The sequence below is a fragment of the Lepidochelys kempii genome, chromosome 6 (assembly GCF_965140285.1).
Source record: "Lepidochelys kempii isolate rLepKem1 chromosome 6, rLepKem1.hap1, whole genome shotgun sequence".
NCBI lineage: Eukaryota > Metazoa > Chordata > Testudines > Cheloniidae > Lepidochelys > Lepidochelys kempii.
In genome coordinates, this window is record NC_136385.1 from 43,321,994 (window position 1) to 43,346,686 (window position 24,693).

At 37.2% G+C, this 24,693-nt stretch overlaps 1 protein-coding gene across 3 annotated transcripts in view; it reads left to right on the top strand.

The window, feature by feature from the left end:
- DCDC1 (doublecortin domain containing 1) overlaps positions 1-24,693 on the top strand; it is a 420,018-nt gene that overhangs the window by 257,561 nt on the left and 137,764 nt on the right. For all 3 annotated transcript variants that reach the window (XM_073347762.2, XM_073347767.2, XM_073347768.1), the window contains exons 18-19: positions 3,282-3,440; positions 3,863-4,020. In XM_073347762.2, coding sequence (XP_073203863.1) covers positions 3,282-3,440; positions 3,863-4,020 — 317 coding nt within the window. The remainder of the gene's footprint in view (positions 1-3,281; positions 3,441-3,862; positions 4,021-24,693) is intronic.

Genomic DNA, 24,693 nt, shown 5'->3' on the forward strand with positions numbered 1-24,693 from the left:
GCTATTCACTGATTAATTAAATTTGTAAATAATTTACAATCTATTATTTATACTGCTTAAATATAATTGTGTTCTGTACTATGTAAACTTTTATAGACAATGCTATAAAATGATCAAATGCTGTAGTATAAAGTGCTTATTCCTAATCTGACACTGATATAATCTCTTTCCAGTCTCTTGACAATATCATTGCTGTAAAGTACAGTACAAGTTAACCTCTCAAACACCTTAGTGTTATGCATTGAGGATAAATTAACTTTTTGGGTTTCTTCCCTAAATATTATCTTCAAAACTGTAATTATTGCCCTTACTCACAATGGGCCAATTTCTATACTCTTCACTCTGATTTAAATCAATAGAAACTTTACCTGAAAAATAACTTCAAGTTTGATCTCCTTATAAACAAGGGTAGAAATCAGATTTCAACTACTTCTAGAAATCAATAAATGCTAACTGTGCTCTTTAATAGCCATACTTTGTTATGGATTGTGCATTTATGCCTGTCACTGGCATCATCATGAATATTGTGCACTTACAGCAAATTTAATCCTAAAAGTGAAACACATTAAAGCCTATGGGTAACATTTTCAAAAGTGATTTAGACATGTGGGAGTCAATGGGACTTAGGCTCTTAACTCACTTAAGCACTTTTGAAATTTTTATGGGAGATCTAGTGTAGTATATCAGATCTGAGTTAACGACAGTGATAAACTGTGAATAAACAAGTGAGTGTGCTGCATCAAATTCTAGATACACAACTAGCGAGACTCAATATTATTGACAGCAGAAAAAAATCTAATCTGTTCCTCAGAAAATGAAAGCCACTTATTGTATTGCTTTTTCTGTTTGAGAAGTTTACTTCAAAATACAGTGAGTTCAGAAGAAAAAAATCCTCACAGATGAAGAAAGATTGATTGTAAACTAACTGAAAAGCAAGACACTACAACTAAGGCACAAAATATTGAACTTTATCATTAGATGCATCTACTAAAATTGGTAATATTATCAGCAGCTATTGTAATGTTAACATTATCAAGTGATCTCAGAATATGTGGAACAAAAAAGTTCTCTCAGATCTGCATGGCAGCCCTTATGTTCTGTTTTCCATTTGGGCTCCGAAATTTCATTAATATCCATGGGTAATCTACAGAATTGGCGTTGCAGAATATTGTTTAGAAAGAGTGCTAAAATACAATAGCAATAGGTGCTTTATAAATGAAATAGATAGATTAGATGGACTGGACTCAAGAGCTACCCAGTGGAATGTTTGCCCTTGTGTTTATGAAATACACTAATAACAGCAATCACTATCTTCTAGTGTGTGTTTAGCAGACGATGCCCACAGAACTATTAATGAGAAGGAGTGTATTTTTTTAAAAAAAATATTTCATATTTGCAGTTTTGAAGTCTAGTACTTAATTAGTGTTTGAATATTTTTCCATGAAAAAATAGTAAAAGTGATCATAAAGCTGTAAAGTTCATTTGTGGCTGTCAAAGATCCACAGGAAATGCTATGCCTCTAACCTTTACAAAGTGTCTCTGGGAGGCTACATCATTAAAGCTAAACCCTAGGCCTCCACTTTTTACAAAGGGCTCCGCGGCTCGACTGCCATGAGACTGGATCACTGTCTTCCGCGCTGCTATTTTTCACCATGGCGCCTTCAGCTGGTCCAAAAGATTATAACCCTCCAGTTGGGAACTTACCCCTCTTGAGAGCTATGCAACCAGCACATGTTTTGCAATGACATAGGACAGCCTTTTCAAAAGAAGCCGTCTTTCGTTAATCAACTGACATTCAGTGTGTATGGTCCTCAGATTAGAATAAAAAGCAGAATTTATAGATGTGTCCATATTGGCAGTGTTGCCTGCCTCTTTGGCCCAAAGCATCCAGGATTCCATCTCTCCCTCTGCACTGGGCAACAGCATTCTTACAGTTTTCCCACACCTTTGTCATCTACTGCTTTCACATGTTCTGCCTCCAATGGCTGGTAGTCATTAAAAGTTAATGTCTGGTTGTTGGTCTTCCATTGAATTTCCAAGGTAATACCATTCATGTTGACAGTGCTTGCTAGTTCATTCATATCAACCAAGACTCGTCTATTGTGATCAACATCCATCTCTTATTCCCCTGTCCCAGAGGATAAATTGATTCCATCAGTTCTAATAGGTCATAATTCAAAAGTGAGTGGGTAAACTGAGCCATGCATATTTTTCATAAAAATACATAATTTCCCCACATTCTCCATAATGACTGTAAGCAAGAAATACTTTCATTTAGGCATAATCCAGCCTCTTTCACCATGGCCATCTATGACCCTTTGAAAGCTACTTAGGCTGAAGTAGCTTCTGAGGAGTGACAATGCAATCACTTCGCAGCCTGGGCTAAGAAAATGAGGCTAATCATGTTACCTTGATGGAAGATATGGTGATTTTGATGTTGGTTAAGTGGCTGAGAATGCAGATGTCCCTTCCTGCTCAAAGGAAATAGGGTGTTATTGCTAGGATATGATAATTTCACCTGGAACATCTTCATAGAATCTCAGGGTTGGAAGGTACCTCAGGAGGTCATCTAATCCAACCCCCTGCTCAAAGCAGGACCAATCCCCAATTTTTGCCCCAGATCCCTAAATGGCTCCCTCAAGGATTGAACTCACAACCCTGGCTTTAGCAGGCCAATGCTCAAACCATTGAGCTATCCCTCCCCCTCTATGGTCTTAGCTAACTTGATAGGCTAGCAAGGTCAATAGTTGGCAACTGAATTTTATTGTTGGTTAAAAAATAAAATGTAGTCATTTCACAACTCAAAGAGCTTTTTTTCCCATCTGAGATGGTAAAACATGTTTGGGTTCATGCCTTTTTGAGAAGTGGCATTCTGCTAATATCTTATACTTCAGAGGCTAGCTAAATATCATGCTCATATTTAATTACATATAATTACTTAAAGATAGGGATACAATATTCGTTTTAACAGAGAGTAATAAGAAAAACTTTATTCCATTTATGTGGGTGTTTCAGTCTTAAAAACTGTCAGTTCATATTCTTAAATTACTCCTTAGTCTTTACATAGTGTATTTTCACTGTGGTACATCTGTAAAAGTCATTATGTAAATTGAATTAGGAAAACTTCATGAAATACAAAGTTATTTATATGCAGTAACTTTTGTGACATTGCCTATATCAACCACTCTTCCCACAATTCCTGGTGTGTAGTTTGTTGTAATTCTGCTGATATACCCTAATGTTACTGTTTGTCACTCTTCTGCCTTTGTCCTTTCCTACAGGCTTACCCTGAGTTTGTCCTGACCTACCTAGAGGAGCTAAATGTAAGAGAGGAGGTGACCCAGATGGAACACCAGATCCACCATGGGGCCTGGTCTACAGCTCATCAGGAGATAGAGAGCAGCTCAGCAGAAGAGGTCACTGTACCAAGCCAGAGGCAGGTCAGAGACAGTCTTTTCAAAAATACATTTTTAAAAGAGAGAAGTTAACCTCTACCATCTGTATTTGTTTAAATAAATAAACTTATTTGCTTTTGTTAATTTAAAAATGTTAGACAAAAACATTTACTATGGGCAAGATTTTAATGAATGCAACTTTTTTTTGTTCCAAACCTTGTACAGTTTGAGCCTCGTTTATTTTATTGAGTGACAATTTGTTGAAATTGCACATTCTGTATATTTGAAAGAAGTTTTAAAAAAAATCACTGCTTCCTTAGATTTCTGTTTCTTGATAAATCTTGACATAGTTATTTGGATTTCAACATTTTCTGTTGATCAACTAAAAAAGTACTTACTTGAAAAAGTAGCTACATGCTGTTTTAATTAACAATATATAAATTTCATGATTGTATTTCATTTTTTAGGTTCTGCAAAAAAATGTCAACAATCCCAATCAGAAACAACTTTCAGGTCCTTTGGACGCCCATTTAATGCCTGCAGGTCCCCTAAGGGAGACTATGCAGCTGACAGTCGCACTGGTGAGGAAACTAGAAGAGAAACATCCTAAGGCCTCAGCTCAAAGGTAAGCCACTGACAGAACTGATATTTATTGTTCAATGACATTAGATGTTTTCCTTCAGTTTCATGTAAGATTGATTTCCTGGATATTATTGAAATATCTCAGAAGCCCTCTGGCTTGTAAGCAAACATGGATTTTTGACCAAAATTAATGAAAAGGGGTGACATTTATGTGCATAAAGATTGATGTGTACACCCAGTTTGATAGTAATTGAAGAATTTACTTTTAAATCCTATCCATAAACCTCACAGAACTCAAAGTAATATGACTTCTATTGATGTTATGTGACATGGTTTGTGCCACTAGACTTTTAGGGTTACATAATAAATGTTTCATTATAAACCGGAAATTCAGGCTGAGCTGCAGCATGGCAAAGCACATTGGGTCCATAGCCTAAGACTATATTTTGGTTAAAGCTATATCTAAAAAGTAATCTTTTTAGTAATTTGAAATTACAGAGGGAAAGTATAGTAGCAGCTTCAAGCTTCTATAATTAACACAAAAATACTTCCTTTTCTTAAATTTATATTTGATGGATTATCCTCTTTGTGGGCAATCATGTTGAATTATTTTAGAGCAAAATATTAAAAATGATTGGCCTATCATTCAGAAGACCAGTCTAGTAGACATTCATGGTATTTTTTTCAATCAAAATTCAATATTGAATTTTAGCAGCTATTTTTTTTCATATAGCATGTGAACCTTGAAGTTATAGTAAGATTTACAGCATCAGATCAATAATATAAGTTTAAAAATTACCTTAGTAGTAGAAATTGTCCCAACTAATTAATAATAATAAAATAATGGTAATAATATAATACAAATAACTCCAAATACTGGGGTATTCAGATTATTGAAGATACCTTTAAACTTCTTCCTTTCCAGGAAATATTGCACATAGATGAATTGCCATTGATTAATGCTTTGATTTTATTTCGGGAAAGTGCTGTTTTATAGCCAGTATTTCTGGGAATAATGTACTATATTAGTTCTAATACTACCTAGTAATTATACAGCTCATCAAAGCACTGAAGAGTTTTAGCAAAATCCATGAATAATTATGTTCAGCCAAGCTTTAAAGTTAACAATCGTTAATGCTATTGTATTTAAAAGATAAAATGTAAGAGCTCCAAATCAGCTAATACAGGCTACACTGGCTCTTTCAAAAATATTTTGAAATGCAAAGGTAAGCCTAACATAACATCATTTATTTATTTTCTACAAATCTTAGAGTATATATTCCTAAGGTCTTAAGTTATTGTGTGATGTTACAGAGTTACCATATATTATGTTACATTGCATGTTATGATATGTGCCACATGACCTAAGCACAATGGGAAAAGTTAAGAATAAAGTGTACTAACTACGAATTTACATGCTTTGGGGTATTTTTACAACTTTACTGTAAGTAAAATGATCTGGAGGCTAAAGAGCAGCTCTGACAGAACACAGGCTTTGATTCAGAAATGTATCCTTGTAATCAAGATAGCGTGTTCTTAACTTTATGAATCTCCTTAATTCCCATGGGATTTATGCATGCTGGAGTGTCTTATTGAGTTGTGGTCTTTTGTAGTAAGAAGTAAAACACATACTAATATCTTTAATTTGTAACAATATTATTTTATAGTCAATAACATTCTGGACTAAAATGTTTAAGTGGGAACAATACTAGTTGATAAAATGTTTAGGTCACCTTCCTTATCAAACATAGCAAATCCTCTATATTCTCTTCCTCTGCTTTTTTTGGTCCCAATCTGTGATATAGTATTGCTGCAGAGTATTAAATATCTGCAGCATTCCACCTAGTTATAGTTTGTAAAACATGTTGAGTATCTTTCCAGAAGACAAATGCTGTATAAATGTAAGATATTTTATTTAATAAATATATATTTTGTGATTGTGAAAGCTATACTGTGCTTGTATAGCAGTAAAATAGCCTATTGAGATCTATTTATGTAATGGGGAGAAGGGAAGCCACACAAATGAATAAAGTATGCATAGAATAGTTTTTTTGTAGAAACCTTATCTACATGTCAGGCCTGAAGTTCTTATTTAGGCAAATTTCTGTAGAAGTTTTTCTTTAGGAATGGGCCCAGCAATTTAAGTTAGCACATTCTGGGGTTTGTCACTCCCCTTCATAAACTGTTCAGCTGGTGACCAGCAGGTTTTGGATCCTGCCTATTTAGTGAGCCACCCAGCCCCACCTGAGTTTGGGTTTTGTCAGCTATTGGCTTGACCAAAAGGGATAGCTGTGTGTGACTGCAGGAAATAAAAAACTCTATTATGTTGGTAAATATTTCCTCTTCATAGTTTTGTACTTTAAGGTGAAATTACTTTCAGGATGATTGTAGTTCAGAGCTGTTATCACTAAATGATATTTCTCAGGGAGCTGGGAAACAGATTAATTTTCATATGTGTAGGTTGCCACAAAGTGGGCCGTGAGTATAGCCTCATATTGACAGAACAACTGTCATTTGGGTGGCTTTAATTGGGGCAGGTAGAGCTCACCCTTAATGTGGGAATCTGCCATGATAATAATGTCATCAGAGAGAAGCATTTGGGGGCATGTTTAGGATTTATAGACACTGTTGTGTAAAATTGACTGGTCCTTTTGTGGTTTACTTTTAAGACAACCTGTAATAAAGTTGTGACCTTTTCCAAGAAAGCTACCATATTATGTCATAACAACAGTATATGTTGGGATAATGCTATGGTAGTATGTGTGTTGCACATTATTATATTTAGAAAAACATGACAAGACAGGTGATACTATAAGCCTTGAGTAGGGAAAATGGCAAGATATAAGGCTGAAAGAAAAGTAAATGTCTGACACCCATAGTTTTGGGTGGCATCTCACAATCACTGTACTGTGCAACATTTTATTGTTTTCATTGAGCTATAAAATAGGTTATACTTACTTGGCTTGGAATTTTCCATGACTAATTAGATTCTAATATTGGGCTCTGAGCTGATATAGCACCTAAGCACATGCCTAGTTTTAAAGACATAATTAAGTCCTAATGACATACACTCAAATGGTTTGCTGAATTGGATACTTCATGAGTACAAGTTTTTGTTAATATAAAATACTAACTAGTTAACAGTATGCATTACTCCTCATTTTGAATGTTATGTCTGGCACTACAGAATTGAGTTGAAATCTGAACCATAATTTGCTGGAATCAGTTCTAAATCCTGGTAGTATATTTAAAAAAAAAATATTTACAATATGATAAAGGTCATGGGGCAAGTTATAGCACACTCCCAATACTTAATTGTAATGAAAGAATGCTGTATAATTGAAAATCCTGACAAATAATTTTAGATAACTAGTTCTATAATGGTTTCTATGTCCTTTCATATCACTGATATTGCAAAGTATTGAATAAAATAGCCATTGTCAAAAAGAATATTAGCTGTATATTTGAAGCCAAATATTCAGAGTTGCTACCATTCACTTTCTTGTGTGTAAGTTCTTGAAAGGTTATAATGATGAATGATCAGTCCTGCAGTGGAAGTTGAAGTCACTCAGCACACTGAAGGACTGGGTCCAAAGTGAACAGTTATTGGGATAATGTTAATGCTTCTTTTGAAGTCAATATAGTGCCATTATGAATCTCACTAAGGAAACCCCTTTTTAAGCAAAATCAATGGGAGTTTGTGTACTACATATATTGAAATTTGGTATTTCTAGAGGTATAGAAAAACAAGTATTATGTCAATATCTAACTGGAATGATCCATAGTATAATTGTAGCTGTATTGGCCTCAGGATATTAGAGAGACAAGATGGGTGAGATAACACCTTTATTGGACCAACTTCTGTTGGTTAGAGAGCTCGAAAGCATGTCTCTGTCACCAACAGAAGTTGGTCCAATTAAAGATATTACCTCGCCCACCTTGTCTCTTGAATTATCTACAGCAGATTCAGTATATATTATTTTGTGTAATATAAAAATTAAGTATTTTAGTATTTTACTATTTTATGTATCTACATTTCAACTTTAACACATAAGAATTTTAGAATGAAAAAAGTAAAGTCAAAGATTCTCTTTGAATCTTGTCCAGTCTTCAACAGGAGAATTGCAATGGGAGAAGCTATAATTAGTTCCCCATTGGTTCAAAATCTAGCAGGGAATGTCCTCCTTTGAACCAGTGGTGTCAGAGATAGATGTATTAGCTGACATATAGCATATTAAGCATTTTAGTGTGGGAAATTTCACAAGTAAAATGAGGAGGAGTATTTAAATTAAACAATTTCAGGCTTTTTGTAAGCTCAAAAACATGGTCTACATCAGTAGGTCTCCAATAAACTAGCTCAGAGAATCCCTGATGTCTGTTCATATGGGATACCTGTGAATTGTGTTATGTACATGTTCTTAGGGATTTGATTTAATATCAGGTAATGGGGAACTTAAGTTTGTCAGGTTTGCACTAAGATTAGGACTGTTCTCTAGAAGATGTCAAAATCCAGATAGGAAATTAGGATGGCATCCTCTTTCCTACTGGATTAAGGTTAGGATTCACAGGTTAAAGTAAAAATGGCTCAAAAATGTCCTTATCTTCACACCAAACTGAACAGAAGCCACCACAAAAACCTGAGTGCCATCCTCGAATCAGTGTGCTATTACTTGCCCCATGAGATCATGTAATATGGTCCTGTGATGGAGGGCCCGGTTGGCCCAATGTGAGGTTGATACACTCCACCACCTAGTTGTCAGGATTCCCTCTTAGATCAGGTAATTGAAGTACAGTAGGCTCCAGACCCCTGGCAGGGCCAAGCAAACAAACAGTCAGTAGCCCCCTGAGTCTCCGGGCTGGGGCCAACAACAACAGTTGGAGTTCTGGCCCTCTGGGTAGGATGGAACAGTGGTCAGCCTGCAGCACCCGGGCAAGGCTGGGCAAACAATTAGTCGATAGCCCTAAGCCTTCTGGCTATGGCAGGCAGTAGTAGTTGGGGTTCTGGCCATCTAGGTAAGACAGAACAGCAATCAGTGCATAGCCCCTGAGTGGGGCAAGGCAAACAATTAGTCTGTAGCCCCTGAGCCTCTTGGCTGGGGCAGGCAGTTGCAGTTGGGGTTCTGGCTCTCTGGGCAGGGCAGGCCAAACAAACAGTCTATAACCGCTAAACCTCCTGGCTGTGGCAGACAGTAGCAATTGGGCAATCAGCCTCTGGAGCAGGGCAGAACAGTTATCAGCCTGTGGTCCCTGATCCCCCCAGGCTGGGACTGAGAGCAAACAGCGGCCACTCCGAGTGGTCTCTGGGATGTGGTACGGGAACACGGCCCCTTCTGTTCCAATGGGTTCTGACCCAGGGCCCTGTGAAGCTGGGGACTTCCCCGCTAAGGATTTAGGCATCGGCTTCTACTACAGCCCCTGGGTCACTTCTTACCATAAGTTGCGTCCTGGGCATCTCTTTGGCTGGCGGCGGCTTGGCGTCCCCATCAGTCTCTGCAGTCAGCGAGTTGCCCGTAACATAGTCTGAATCCATGGGCTCTGTTGCTTGGAGCATCACCGGCCCCTCTGGAGAAACCTGCAATACACGTACTTCCTCCTCCGCAGCCAGCCCCAGCTAGGCTGGGCTCTTTCCTTTTATCTGTCTCTTCCACCTGGAACATGCACACCAGGGGAAAGGGGATGTGGCCTCCTGGGCCCACAATGATTTGTCTGTCCCCGTTGGCCCAGTGCAGGGTTGGTATATCCTGTCACAGGCCCAAACAGAAAAAAGAAAGCAGTGGCTTTTATCTCATCATCACTAGCAGATGAAATTCCCCACAGAGGGAGATCAGTTCACTTAAAATCATCATTCCATATTTTTAAAATCTGGAGGTCACATTCTTTCCCTGATACAATAATTCCTTAGTGAGGTAGTGTAACCTTCAGTTGGCATTACAGATGCTATTCTTATCATAATATACCTATATGAAGCCACAATATAGGGGAAAGGAACACAAAGAGTCAGGAAGAATGGATCAGGAGAGAGAGGGAGGCAAGGCAATTTCAGTGAACTTTATGCTTAAATCCTAACCCAGCAAAGCACTTAAGCATGTGAATAGTTCCATTGATATTAAATGGGACTAGTCACATGTTTAAAGTTAATCACATGCTTCAATGTTTTTCTGGACTTGGTCTTACTGAGTCACTCCTCAATCTATAACTACAAAATTGTACATCTAGAACTTAGTCCTGACAGTTTCTGAGCACTCCAGCAAAGCACTTCAGCACCAGCACATGCTGGAGTGCTTTCTTGGATCTCAGCCAGAGTACTCAACACTTAGTAGGCTCTTGTCCTAAAAGAGAGAGGTCTGCTCAATCATCCAGCCAGGTTCAGAGATTAGATTTTTTCAAGATTTATTAGCCTAGGAAAAATTACTGAGGAATAGCCCTAAGGCATTATTCTCCCACTCCCATCAATGCCACAGCTATGGATTGGTAGAATTGTTTGTAATAGTTAATAAAATATTTGATTCTTCAACAACTGGTAAATTCCAAGTGGTCAAAACATAGGTCTATCTATCTCTGTTTTGTAGAATATGTTTACTACATGATGACAGATGAAAAGGTTTTAAGGAGAATGAAATTGAAACATACTAGATATTTTTGTGTGTGTGCGCAATGGACATAAACAAAAAATATTTCCACATGCCGTACTTTATAAACAATCCTAAACTATGTTTTTTGCATTTTAAAAATCCTATATTTGTTCATTTTAATCACTCTCCTTTAATTTTATTTGTTAAAAATTCTTGTTTTGCTCTTTTATGGGAAAAACATCTTTTCACTGAAATTCAAGTCAATTATTTATGATTTATATGCCATGTAAATGTTGTAAAGGTTAAAGCTTTGAATTGGTGACAAATTAGCTTTCATTACATGCTTTAGTTGCATCCTGACAAAATTCTGGTCTCTGTATCAGGTAGATATCCAAATTCAATTTTCTGTTCATCACTCAGATTAAATGTTACAAATCACACTAAACATGGTACAAAGGTACAATAAATGTTGAAGTCTCATGCTTTCCAAGCATTAGGACATATTTGTTTACATTAGTATATCAACTTGAGCAGCTTACCTTTATTTAAATTGAATAGGGGTTGTGGAGGGAGGACTATAGCAGCCGACAAAGCATGGTGACCCAGCTTGTCACCCAGTGACCTGTGAGAAGGAAATAATGAACTGTGAGTAGCTGTCATCTTAACTGTTCCTGACAGTTTGGCTATGGGCACATCTGTGCTAGTTGCATGGAAAGGCCTTTGTTGTTTTCCCACTAGTGACTTCGCAGACCGCTGTGGGGTTTGCTAGCTGCCCCGCTCCTACACTTCCCCTCCCTTTTTAGTAGGGAGAGCAGCTGCCACTGACAGGGCTGACATTTCTTTTAATGATTTACTTGGCATTTATTCCATTAAAAAGCAAAAATCAAATAAAAATATTAGAACTTTTGGTTATTGTGATTTTACTGCATGTTTTCATGTAGGATCTTGCTGCAAATACATCTTTATATCTATGTTTTGCCTTATCTGCATAATCAACTGCTTTATTTGTGTGCTCAGTATTTACTGGCAATCTTCTTCCCTAATACTTTGTCCTATTTAATGATTATTAAGTCACTAATGAAGCCTTGTTAGTGTTTAACGTTAATATTTTTAGATCATTCAGAGTATCCTTTGACATGTATTTAGAGATAAAATAGGCTCCTGTTCCTGGTTAAAAATTTTGCTGTGACTGTTTTTTGTTTAAGCTAATTCAATCTGACAGGAAACAGCTATTTCTGCTTCTGGACTAACCATAGTATCCCAAGCTTTTTTTTTGGAAAACAGTGCCAAAACCAAACAAATCTTAGGTAATTTAGCCTAAAATACTAGCATATGAGCATTTTCAACTAGGAGACTGTTTTAAATACAATACTGCTACTGCTTATTTACAAATAGAGTTCTTAACAGTTGATTTGCAAAAGGTAATTGTTACAAAAAAGGTCGTTACTTGCGGAAAAGGAATGATGCTGACACAGTGACTCATAATACGTAAGGTATCCACTTTAACAGAGTATAAATGTTGTTCCTGTTGAATCTGTTTAACATACTTGGAGTGGGTAGTTACAAAATGCATTCCAGGAGCTGAATTTTTAAAAGGTTTTATTAATGCTACAAGTGCAGTATACAGGAGTTGAAATAGTCTCTTCTCACTATTGGTGCTAAATATTTGCATGTTTTGGCATGTTTTGTTGTCTTTTCATGTTCACTGCCAAATTTTGATTTCTCCAATTAGTTAATTGTTCATCAACAAAGACTTCACCAAGGTTTTAATCAGGCCAATAAGAAAACATAGGTATGTAAAAAGTACTTCTGAGATAATGTAACAATTACAATATCAATATATAGTACGTGCACATAGGTTGAAATTCTCTTCACTCATGTAAACGCTCCAGTAATTGGACTTAATGTTGGTCAGATGGTAGGGTGGAGGTGTGGAACTGGAGAAGTAAAATCCACATCCCAACCCAGGGCCAGGGCATAGTGTTACAGCTCAGTCTCCTTGAGGGCTGTTACATCAGCCTGCAGTTTGTGCTAGAATAGTGGCCTCTATCTACTTGTGTGGGGTGTTAGTCATTAGATGTACTACATAATCACAGATCCCATGGCTCTAGTGCCATCCTCTGTTCTGGCCTACACAGAGCTTATGTAGAAACCTATTATGGGGAACAGGGGATGTGCAGGCCCCTTGCACAGCTGCTGTGCAGCAAGACATGCATAGTGCAGAGTGCCTTTTAGGTGCCTTTGAACCCAGGTGTCAGAGAGTCATATAATTTTAGGCCAGAAGGGACCACCAGATTATCTAGTCTGATCTCCTGTATATCACAGGCCACCAACACCGCCCAGCACTTGCACACTAAACCCAATAATCAAAATTAGACCAAAGTATTATGGCCAACAGGAGAGGCGATATGTGCCACAGGAATAGAATAGGAGGAACCAATGTGCACCAGTGCCTAAGGCCCTCACAATGGCAGGGAAATGATTAAGTGAGATATACCCAGACAATCCTGGCAAATGATTTCACTCACCTGTAATAAACACATGCAATTTACACACACACACACACACGTAATACAGCATTTTTATTATTATTGCGGTAGTTCTTAGGCCCCTACCAAGATTAGCTTCCCAGTGTGCTGGGCACTGTACGTTCACCTAAAGAAGACAGGCATAGAGAGGAGAAGTGACCTTCCCAACTCATATAGCAGGTCAGGGGCAGAGCCAGGAATGAACCTTGGTGTCCTGACTCTCAGTCCAGTGTCCTCTCCACTAGATCACACTGCCCACTAAGTTAATACATTTCTTGAACCAAATCTTTTTTGCTAGAATAGAATAGCCAGGAAATATGTAGACTGTTCACACTCAAACACACACCACTCAGCTCAAAAACAGTTTCTGAAGTAAAAGTGAATATATTGACAAGGAACTAAAATGGTAGATTATTTTTTCCCTGATTGCAGTTGGGGCTGCTGTGCAGCAAAGAGCTATTTTCAGACATCAGTCTATTACTTCTACCAACAACAAATGCTAATAAAAGTATAAAAAGACATAAATACTGACTGAAATCATGGAGAGGACTGTTTTATTTACATAAATGTGCATCAAGTAGTAGAACTTTGCTTAGCTTTTGCAAACCATAGTGTTTGATTTATTCCCCATTCAGTATATTTCACTCAGTAAATGGAGTGCTTTCAGTATTTCATAAAAATATTTGTGAAAAATAGCTCTTTTGCATGCTACAAAGTAGTAGAGAAAGAGGGTAGCCCTAGTACTTTTGAAAAGAAGGATATTACTGCTCCTATATGCACTGTTCATGTTTAGTTATTTTCAAGACATTACTTTTCTTGTGATTTTTAATAACTCCCTATTTTGTTACCATGAGGATTTTAGTAAACTCAAAAAATGTAGGTTCCTGCTTCTCTGCTAGGGTTCTAGATTGGGATTTAGTGGCATTCAAATCTCTGCCTAGCTATGTGCCTGCAGTGGAGGAGAGCCCATTAGTCCCCTGGCTGACTGAGTTGTCCCTCCTTCTGAGGAAGCTTTAATGTGAGCTGCCAGTCTTTATTCGGGGGGCTGAGAGGACAGGGAGTGGGGTGGATTTTGTTTGATTGGATGGGTTGGATTGCCTTTATGGGTGTCAGAGTTTGGTTACCATGTTTGTGCTGTGGTAGTAACAGGCTTCTAGGCATGTTCTAGTTCTAGCTAATTACAAAATGTGAGTTTGGGAAGGAATTTCTAGAATGTCCAGTAGGTTATGGTGATTTTTTTTTAGCACTTGATTTTGTCATTAGTGGTATATCTCTGTTTCGAGTTTAGTCAGATGGGATTGAGGAATATTTATTGTTTTTGCCACAGTTTGAGTGGCAGGAGTCCTTGGTTGTGATACTTTTTGTTTAATGTTTATCTGAAAATGGAGCACAGAGCCAGGAGCTGAGTAGGGACTATTAGGATGAGTGGAAGAACTTTACAATTTGGCCAAATTGAAGTCACACATCATGTAGGAATAAATCTTCTCTCAAGGAATGACTTGCTGATGGATTTTCATTGGGGACCACATCCTTTTTTTTTTGTTTCAGGGCTCTGTAATGATTTATTCACATCCAGGCCTGAATGGACCTATTATTAAAACAAGAAATGACTGCTTTTGCAAGGTTTTCTGGTATGGTGTTGTTTTGGCTTGTAAATCTATGGCACAAAAGTTCTAGTCAATATTGAAAAAAGTTAAAAATGATGGAGATTTTATTCACAAGCCACATCGAGATAGACTCAAAGAACTCTTATTATCACCCTACTAAGCACTTACTGTCTTGAGGAAACATTGGAGTCAAACAATCCTTATTAACTTTATCCCTGTGTAAAATATTTGATGATTGATAGCTTATTTCTAAAGTTAAATTCTCAAAGAAGGTGACAGCAACCAAACTTTTTACAGCAACTATGATGGTGCGCCAATCAGGCTGGCTTCAGTCGAGGGATGTAAAATATTAATAAGTCAATTTTAAAGTATTGTACCTCTTGTTATGAACTCAAAATATGAAAATTTTCAAAGATCAGTTCATAGGGTACACATTTTTGAAGCAAAAGGAGCCTATTTCTAGGTAAATATACCAAGTTTTTTACATAAAATGTCAACTTTCCCTTTTTTCCAAGTGTTTTCAATGCAAATATAGCTATTTTGCCAAATTGTGAACAGAGTGAAATCTGCGGGGTTGTAAAAACCTAAAATGAAACTACAAGGATTCTTGTGCAGAATTCAACATATTACAATTGTAAGTTTTACAAAGCTGAACTCTACATTTTTCAGGCCAACATTTGTCCTTAGATAAAAGAATCTAAGAACAGCCAAACTAGTTCAGACCAAAGATCCATCTTGCCCAGTATCCTGTCTTCCGACAGTGGCCAATGGCAGGTGCCCCAGAGGGAATGAATAGAACAGGTAATCATCAAGTGATCCATCCCCTGTCACCCATTCTCAGCTTCTGGCAAACAGAGGCAGGGGACACCATCCCTAGCTAATAGACATTGATGGCCCTATCCTCCATGAATTTATCTAGTTCTTTTTTGAACGCAGTTATACTTTTGGCCTTCACAACATGCTCTGACAAGGAGTTCCACAGGTTGACTGTGCGTTGTGTGAAAAAATACTTCCTTTGTTTGTTTTAAACCTGCTGCCTATTAATTTCATTTGGTGGCCCCTAGTTCTTGTGTCATGAGAAGGAGTAAATAACACTTCCTTATTTACTTTCGCCACACCAGTCATGATTTTATAGACCTCTATCATATCCCCCTTTAGTGTCTCTTTTCCAAGCTGCAAAGTCCCATTCTTATTAATCTCTCCTCATATGGCAGCCGTTCCATACCCCTAATAATTTTTGTTGCCCTTTTCTGAACCTTTTCCAATTCCAGTAGATCTTTTTTGAGATGAGGTGACCGCATCTGCATGCAGTATTCAAGATGTGGGCGTATCATGGATTTGTATAGAGGCAATATGATATTTTCTGTTTTATTATCTATCCCTTTTCATTTATCAACATTGAATTTCATTTGCCATTTTGTTGCCCAGTCACCCAGTTTTGAGAGATCCTTTTCAAGCTCTTTGCAGTTTGCCTGGGACTTAACTACAGTATCTTGAGCAGTTTTGTATCATCTGCAAATTTTCCCACCTCACTGTTTACCCCTTTTTCCAGATCATTTATGAATATGTTAAATAGGACTGTGCCCAGTACTGACTCCTGGGGGACACCACTATTTATCTCTTTCCATTCTGAAAACTGACCATTTATTCCTATCTGTTTTTTCCTGTCTTTTAACCAAGTACCAATCCATGATAGAACCTTCCCTCTTATCCCATGACTACTTACTTTGCTTAAGAGTCTTTGGTGAGGGACCTTGTCAAAGGCCTTCTGAAAATCTAAATACACTATATCCACTGGATCTCCCATGTCCACATGCTTGTTGACCCCCTCAAAGAATTCTAGTAGATCAGTGAGGCATGATTTCCCTTTACAAAAACCATGTTGACTGTTCCCCAACAAATTATGTTCATCTATGTGCATGACAATTTTGTTCTTTACTATAGTTTCAACCAATTTGCCTGGTACTGAAGTCAGGTTTACCAGCCTATAATTGCCGGGAGCACCTTTGGAACCCTTTTTAAAAATTGGCGTCACATTAGCTATCCTCCAGTCATTTGGCACAGAAGCTGATTTAAATGATAGTTTACACACTACAGTTAATAGTCTGCAATTTCACATTTAAGCTCCTTCAGAACTCTGCGGTGAATACCATCTGGTCCTGGTGACTTATTACTGGTTAGTTTATCAGCTTGTTCCAAAACCTCCTCTAATGACACCTCAATCTGGGACAGTTCCTCAGATTTGTCACCTAAAAAGAATGGCTCAGATTTGAGAATCTCCCTCAGATCCTCAACCGTCAAGACCAATGCAAAGAATTCATTTAGTTTCTCCGCAATGGCCTTATCATCTTGAGTGCTCCTTTAGCATCTCGATCATCCAGTGGCCCCACTGGTTGTTTAGCAGGCTTCCTGCTTCTGATATATTTTAAAAAATTTTTGCTATTACTTTTTGAGTCTTTGGCTAGCTGTTCTTCAAATTCTTTTTTGGCCCTCGTAATTACATTTTTAAACTTTATATGCTCCTTTCTATTTTCCTCACTAGGATTTAACTTCCAATTTTTAAAGGATGCCTTTTTGCCTCTCACTCCTTCTTTTACTTTGTTGTTTAACCATGGTGTCTCTTTCTTGGTTCTCTTACTATGTTTTTTAATTTGGGGTATATATTTAGGTTGAGCCTCTATTATGGTGTCTTTAAAACATTTCCATGCAGTTTGATGGGATTTTATTTTTGGTGTTGTACAATTTAATTTCTGTTTAACTAACCTCCTCATTTTTGTGTAGTTCCCCTTTCTGAAATTAAATGCTACAGTGCTGGGCCGCTGTGGTGTTTTCCCCACCACAGGGATGTGTGAAGCTTCTGATGATTTAAAGGATTCGATCCTATATTTTTAATCCATCTTTTTTCTATTTTTATCTTCTTGTTAAAGTACTAATCCATTTATTCAGCAGATTCTAATACTGGGAGTAGAAAAAGGAAATAGACAGAACCAATTCACATGTAAGATTCACCCCTTTAGAAATCTGTAAAATAAACCAAGAATAAAAATTGTCTCATATCTTATTAAAACGTTTACTTTTTTTTTCTAGCATCATAGTACAATTTTACAAGTCTCAGACCAAGAACAAAGCAAATCTATTAAAGCCATAGACAGGGCTCATAGATGCATTCTCAGTGGATTCCTAAACACCTTAATTTATGCAAAATATGTTTACTTATGATTTTTCTTGCAAAGTAACATAAACAAATACTTGGGAAATGTGAGGCTATTTCAGTCATTAATTTCAGGTACCCAAAAGACATCTATCTTAATCTAATTTCATGTATTTATAAGGTGTTTATCACTCTGGTACCTAAGCATAAGAAATGAATGAGTTAAAAGAATGAGCTTTGAATGAATGCAGCAGGAAATGAGACACAGACAATATAACTGGTATAAATGAAGGTCTTAGCTTTTATTTGATGCTGAATACATTAGAACTGGGAAGACAACAAGGATTCTTAATCAACTAAAGCCTGACAGTACAAATTGGTCCTATGTGGTAAATCTTATTGACCAGCATAAATCGGGGGTGATGCTGCCAGCCACTTCCAGTCACCATGCCACAGGACTAAACCCACTGTTAAAATCTTACACTAAACCCTTCTCCTCACAAGTGAGCTTAAGGGCTCACATAAGTGATAGCCCAGTCTGCACTTAACTTAAAACCCTATTAGGTGCCAGTCAAACTTCAGGACCTAAGCTATCTCTTTTCTCAGAATGGTACTTGGGATTAAAATAAATAAATGGATCCTTCGGCTAAAAGTAGTATGCTGGCCACACATCAAAAGTCATAGGAGTAGTACATCTCCATATTAATAGTAAAGCCAAGCCTATTGAATGTTTTGGGTAAGGTGAAAAACCTCTGTTGCTTGGCCAGTCAGCATCAGAGAAATTTACTTCTGAACCCATAACAGACCTAAACAATCCAGAAAACCTGGCAATACCAGAAAATGAACACCTGCAGCCAGCATAAAAAATAAAAGACATAAATTGGAGGAAGACAGAGTAAAGCTTCAGGCCAAAGGATAAGATCACTTGTCTAGAGCTGCTGCTAAGCTGTAAGAAAGAGAGGGCAGTCTCCAACCAGCTACCTGCACTGTCCGAAAGCAGACCAGTGGCAGCGGTGAGATAATGAAGGTAAAAGGACCCACCCCTACCTGAGGGGCTGATAGGCAACATATAGAGTGGGCAACAACCAATCAGCCCCTTTGTAGCCCCAAAACTGGTCAATGGCAATGGTAGGGCAGTGATAAGTGGATGCCCAGGAAATGGGGGAGTCCTTCCTTTAGCAAGGACTGCAGGGTGTCCATCGCCTTTCATCTCATCTAAATCCACTATCCCCACCCAAGACAACCAGGGTCAGGGAGAAGAACATTCTAAACCACTTACAATTTATTTTGAAAAGCTTCAGATAACAGTGGAGATATCAGATGATTAGAGAACAGCAAATGTGGTACTAATTTTTAAACCGAGAGAGGAATAAGCTTGGATAGTAATTGTCAAGAAGTCTAACTTCTTTTTTTAGTAAAATAAAAAAAGTGTTCAACAAAAGATTACAAAACATGTAGAAGATAATGGTATCATGAGTAACAAGCACAATGTTTTTATGAAGGACAAATTGTGTCAGGCAAGTTTGACTGCTCTTTTAGATAGAATTTCAAGTGAATGGATAGAGTGAATGGAATGCAGTAAATGTTATATTGTTAGATTTTAGAGTAGCATTTGGCACAGTGTCTCATGAAAGCCTTCTGTCAAACTTAATTCATATTATCTTGGATATGAACACTGTCCCAGGACATGTTAACAAATTCTTTATTTTAAACTACATCAAATGGAGAAAGGAAAAAAATAAAATAAGACAACAGACAATTTCAGGATTTGTTTCAGGATCTCTTTGAAAGTGACACAAAGTCATTACTGTAAGACTACCAGATAAAATATAAAAAAAATTTGTTATATACACACTCCTTCCAGGGGATACTGCCTGGACAGTCTGGCTCCTTCTAGGCCTCTGTCTGGTCTGAGAGATGTATACTATTTATACACACCCATCTTTCCCAACAGGCTTTGCTACGTGTAAATAGCAATGCATCAAGTTATTGGGATGCAGTTAGTGGATTACCTCATTATCAGAAATATATATACAAATCTAGGGAGCTGAGAGAACAGCATGCAAAAAATGTTGGGTTGGAAGTGTTGAATTATGAGGAAAGATTGAAAGCACTAAATATGTACAGTGTACAGATGACTAAAGGAAGTAAGAGAATAGTCTACAAACACTTAAGATATGTAAACTTCAAAAAGTAGGAGGACCTATTTACAGTGGTTCAAAGAGGTAGAACTAGGGTAAATGAATACAATTTAGGAAAGTAAAAATGTAGCCTGAATAATAGGAAAAACTTTCTGACAATGAGATATATTAGACGGAGGATTAGTTACATGTTCCCATCTTAAAGGAGTTGTTCCTTTATGCTGCAGATGACTGTGCGCTCTATCAAGCAGTATTTTACTGATCAGATAATTTTTCCTACATGATCAGATGTATACATTTGCTGACTGCATATCTCTGGAATGCATAGCACAATAATTTTATGTGAGGAATTTGGCTGACCGTGGTTTTTAGTATATTTTTCAAGTAGAACAGACAGAACTCTTTTAGGCTGCCTCTGATAACCATGGAAACCTGAACTTTGAGCTGTATGTTGTACACCATTTTGCATCAACAACAACAAATAATCATCTTTAATGTGAAATGGAGACGAACAGATTGGTTTCATAATGTAGTAGTGTGAGGGAAGTGTCTCCAAAGAGAATACTCATGCCAATAGTTCCAATGCTAACAAGTGGCCTTAAGGCTTTGTACCATCCTCCTCCCCTCCCCCCGCATTGGTAACCATTGATAGTTCCTTCCATCGCCCTTCGATTTTGTGTACAAACGCAATGGCTAAGATAAAGTAACAAACAAACAAACAAAAATCCCCCTAGAAGAGAGCTTTCAGAGACCAGAATATTAGCTTTGTATGGTGTTGGAGAGCAACTCCAGACTCCAGCAACAATATTAGCAATTAATTTGTAATTGTGTGTTGCCCTGTGCTCTTCTAGCCATCTGCAGATGATGAAATGGTTGTGAACAGCAAGAAACAGGGAGGGAAACCAATGACAGATTGAGATTTCCGTCCTTGCTATGCATGATCTGTTCTCTTCCATTCATATTCATAGAACCATAGAATTAGAGATTAGGTTAGCTAGTCCATCTTCCAGCCATTGCAGGATTGTTTCCTGCACTGTATTTTTTCTAGTGCATTGCCAGTTTTAAAGGATTCAAGCAATGGAGTTCCATGGTTAAATAATCCTCACTATTAGGGATATTTTTCTGACATTCAGCCAAAAAATGTCTTTTGCTCAATTTCCTCCCATCACTCCTTTTTGTACCACACTGGAACACCCTGAATAATTTTCTTTTTCTCTCCTGGGTTTGCACCTTTTAAATATCGTAGACAAATATTTATCCCACTTGAGTTAATGCTGAAGTTATATATGTTTTTTCTACTAATTCTTTCCTTTTAAGTCAATCATTTTTCTTGTTTTATTCTGAACTTCCTCCCAATTTATTTCCAAAACTGAAGGTGTCCTGAATTATATGCAGAAGTTATGCCAGTGCTTTACAGAAAAAAATGATCACATTCCTAGTAAATAATGTGTGCCCCTTATCATTTTATGCACCCCAAATCATTGTCATAGGTTAGAATTTTCGAAAGCACCCAAGTTCCATTTTCAAAAGTAATTTAAGCACTTAGGAGCCTAAGTCCTGTTTACATTTGATGAGAATAAAGGTATGTCTACACTGCAATAAAAAACCTATGGCACAAAGTCTCAGAGCCCAGATCAGCTGACTTGGGCTCTTGGGGGTTCCGTCTGTAGGGCTATAAAATTGTAGTGTACACATTTCGGCTTGGGCTCTGAGACCCACAGGGCATCAGCTGCCTTTGCTACAATTTTATAGCTCTGCAGCCAGAGCCCCATGAGCTGGAGTCCGCTGATCTGAGCTCTGAGAGTCAGTGCCACAGGTTTTTTATCGCTTACCCTTAAGCTCCTAAGTGTCTAAATCGGTTTTGAAAATGGAACTTAGGCTCACACACCATATAGGCACTTTTGAAAATTTGACCATATATCTCATTGCTTTTAAATGCATTTCTTATTGCTTTTGAAAACTGTATCCCAAGTCCCTTTGTAATGTATCTCTCTCATCGCTATTTTTGCAATTCCTTCTAATTTAGTATCATCTATAAATATAGTTTGTCATGTTTATGTCTTCTTCCAGACTATCAAATGTGTTAAATAATAATAGGTGTGATATTGATCTCTGAAACATCTCCATTAGATACCTCTGCCCTGCAGAATAGCTTGAATTGTTTATTGTTGTCCTTTATTGTTACATTTTATTTATGGTTTTTATTATTATTATTGTTATTTATATTGCAGTAATACCTAGAAGACCCAATCTGGGATCAGGGACCTATTGTGTTAGGTGCTATGATTTTTATGTTATCAGGAATAATATTCTGTTTTTAATCTACAGTATATGTTTTCAGCACATTTGGTTTGCTTTCAACATAACTCCAACTAAAGATCACAATGAGGATGTGTTTTAGGTGCAGTCAGAAGGGAACTCTAAGTATGACTTACTGACTGCATTTGACAGTGTACCATGTAATGTTAGATTTGTTGGAGTGAGTCACAGTGAATATTACTCATTACATTTTTTCCAACAAAAACTGTTAGAGATAATGTAAAGTTGGCTGACAGGTTTGGGTATAAAGTTTTGATTGTTTGTAGAATTTGCCGATTTAAAATGTGTAGTTTAAAGATTCCAGGATTTTCCTGTCTCACACAACTCTGCAACTCACAAATAAATTTACATTCTTGAAATACTGATTCCATTTAGTTTTCAGATTTTGCTGTTCTTCTACAGTTCAGTCAAAGTTCTGAGAGAACAATAATTTTGATCTTTTCTTCTCTACTTCATTCCATATAATGCCTTAGAGTCTCTCTAAGGATGTTGGAGTTTCACGTGGGATGTCAAGATTTCTTGATATTATTGACCCAACTTTTCCAGCTCACAGCTGTTCATAGTATATTCTCTGAGCTCTAGGAACAAGCTAGGTTAGGTCATGCCTTTGGTTATATTGAGTTTTTCTTTATATTATTGTTAGACAATAACATTGAATCTAGAATTTAGCCTGTGATAGTTAGCACCCATTTTAAACTATGGGAACCTAACAAAGATTTAGGTTAAAATATAGCTACAGGGCCAGACCTAAAAACAGATGAATGCTATCATTTGGGGAACTCATCATCTTGCAGGATCCAGCCCTAAAGATGAGCTCTCGAGAGTTACTCAGCATCTGGCAGGATCAGGCCCTTAAATTGCCAAGACAAAACTAACACAAGTATGTTCCATTGTGTTGTCATTTTGAAGCTATAGTATAGATAGCACATTTGCCAAGGCTCATGTCAGACTTGAGATACACAAACTGTGTATGTACCTGCAGCCCATCACATTTGCATGTGTAGGTAAGTGTTTGAGAATACAGATCGTATAGGTGTAATGCAGTTTTTCAGTTTGTGCATTCAGATCCAGGGTTTTATGGGAGCAGTAGGTGTATGCTCATTTTACATGACTTTTACCACTTAATGCAAATTGACTGAAATGTCTGTCTATTCAAGGCAGCCAGAGGGACGTTTTCAAAATGTCACAATGGCACTTGAAGATGAAGCACAAACTTCCCATGGAAATACACATAACATCAATTCAAAGTATAAAATGTAAATTCCCTGTTTTGTCTGTAATTCAGTTTTCATTGTCTCTCTGTGGATAGTTCAAATTGATCCTTACTTTGGCCCCATTTTTGCTGAAATCCATATTTTCATAATTTATCATTTCCTGCCTCAGCTATTGCAGTTCCCTCTTTTATGGTCATTCTAACTTTCTCCTCCTCAAATTTCCAGGAATTCACAATGCTGAAACCATATTACTCTGCATTCCAAAAAGGAGGACTGACACCCTCATTGGGTCATAATCAATCACTGACTCAACTTTATGATTTCTCTCTTGGTTTTCACAAGTCTCTATGAATTTGCACACTCTATTTCTCTGAGTTTATAGTATCTTAACTCCCTCAGACTAGTCCTCTTCTTTCTCCCTGTTGGAAGGGATTGCTCTTTCACTTATGCTTTGCTATCTACTGTGAGTTCTCTGTTTGAATTATTGATTGCTCTTTTTCCTCAAATCTCATCTTAAAATCTGCTTCTTTGCTTTAGCCTATTTTAATATTAAACACCAGTACTTTCTGTTTTGCCTACTGCTTATTTCCCCTCAACACTTATCAGCAAGAATGCTTACTTGCATGTTTACATTCTAGCTTTCTTTTTCCCTCCAGCTTTGTATTTCACTTGAGGAGATGATGTTCAGTAGCAACATACTACGACTCTTTCATACATGGTCAACACAAAAACTCTGAGCATTTTGAGCATCTAGCATTTTTAGATTTAATTTCTCTTTACTTGGCTTTTTATAAAGTACATTTTAAAAAAACCTGGAAAACCGGAGCACCAGCTCCTCAATAACCTGTTGCCAGTCCCCCCCAAAATTGAGGAAGTTAGGATCCAGAAACTTTGTGCTTGAGGCACACATCTGGCACATTCTTAAAATGACAAAAACAAAAATATGACACCTTTGTGCTGACTCACACAAACTGAGCTTTCATCGAAGCTTGTCACATGATTTTTAATAAAACCAGCATTTTATATTGTAAAACACTGGTAACAACACATGACATTGGCATCATAAAAGTGTTTCTTTTTGATGGACCTCTTTATGACAGAGATAGTAGATTAGCAGATGATAAGGCACATAGTCATATTTTATGCACTAATAGCAAATCCACATTAGATATTTTGTGAATTCT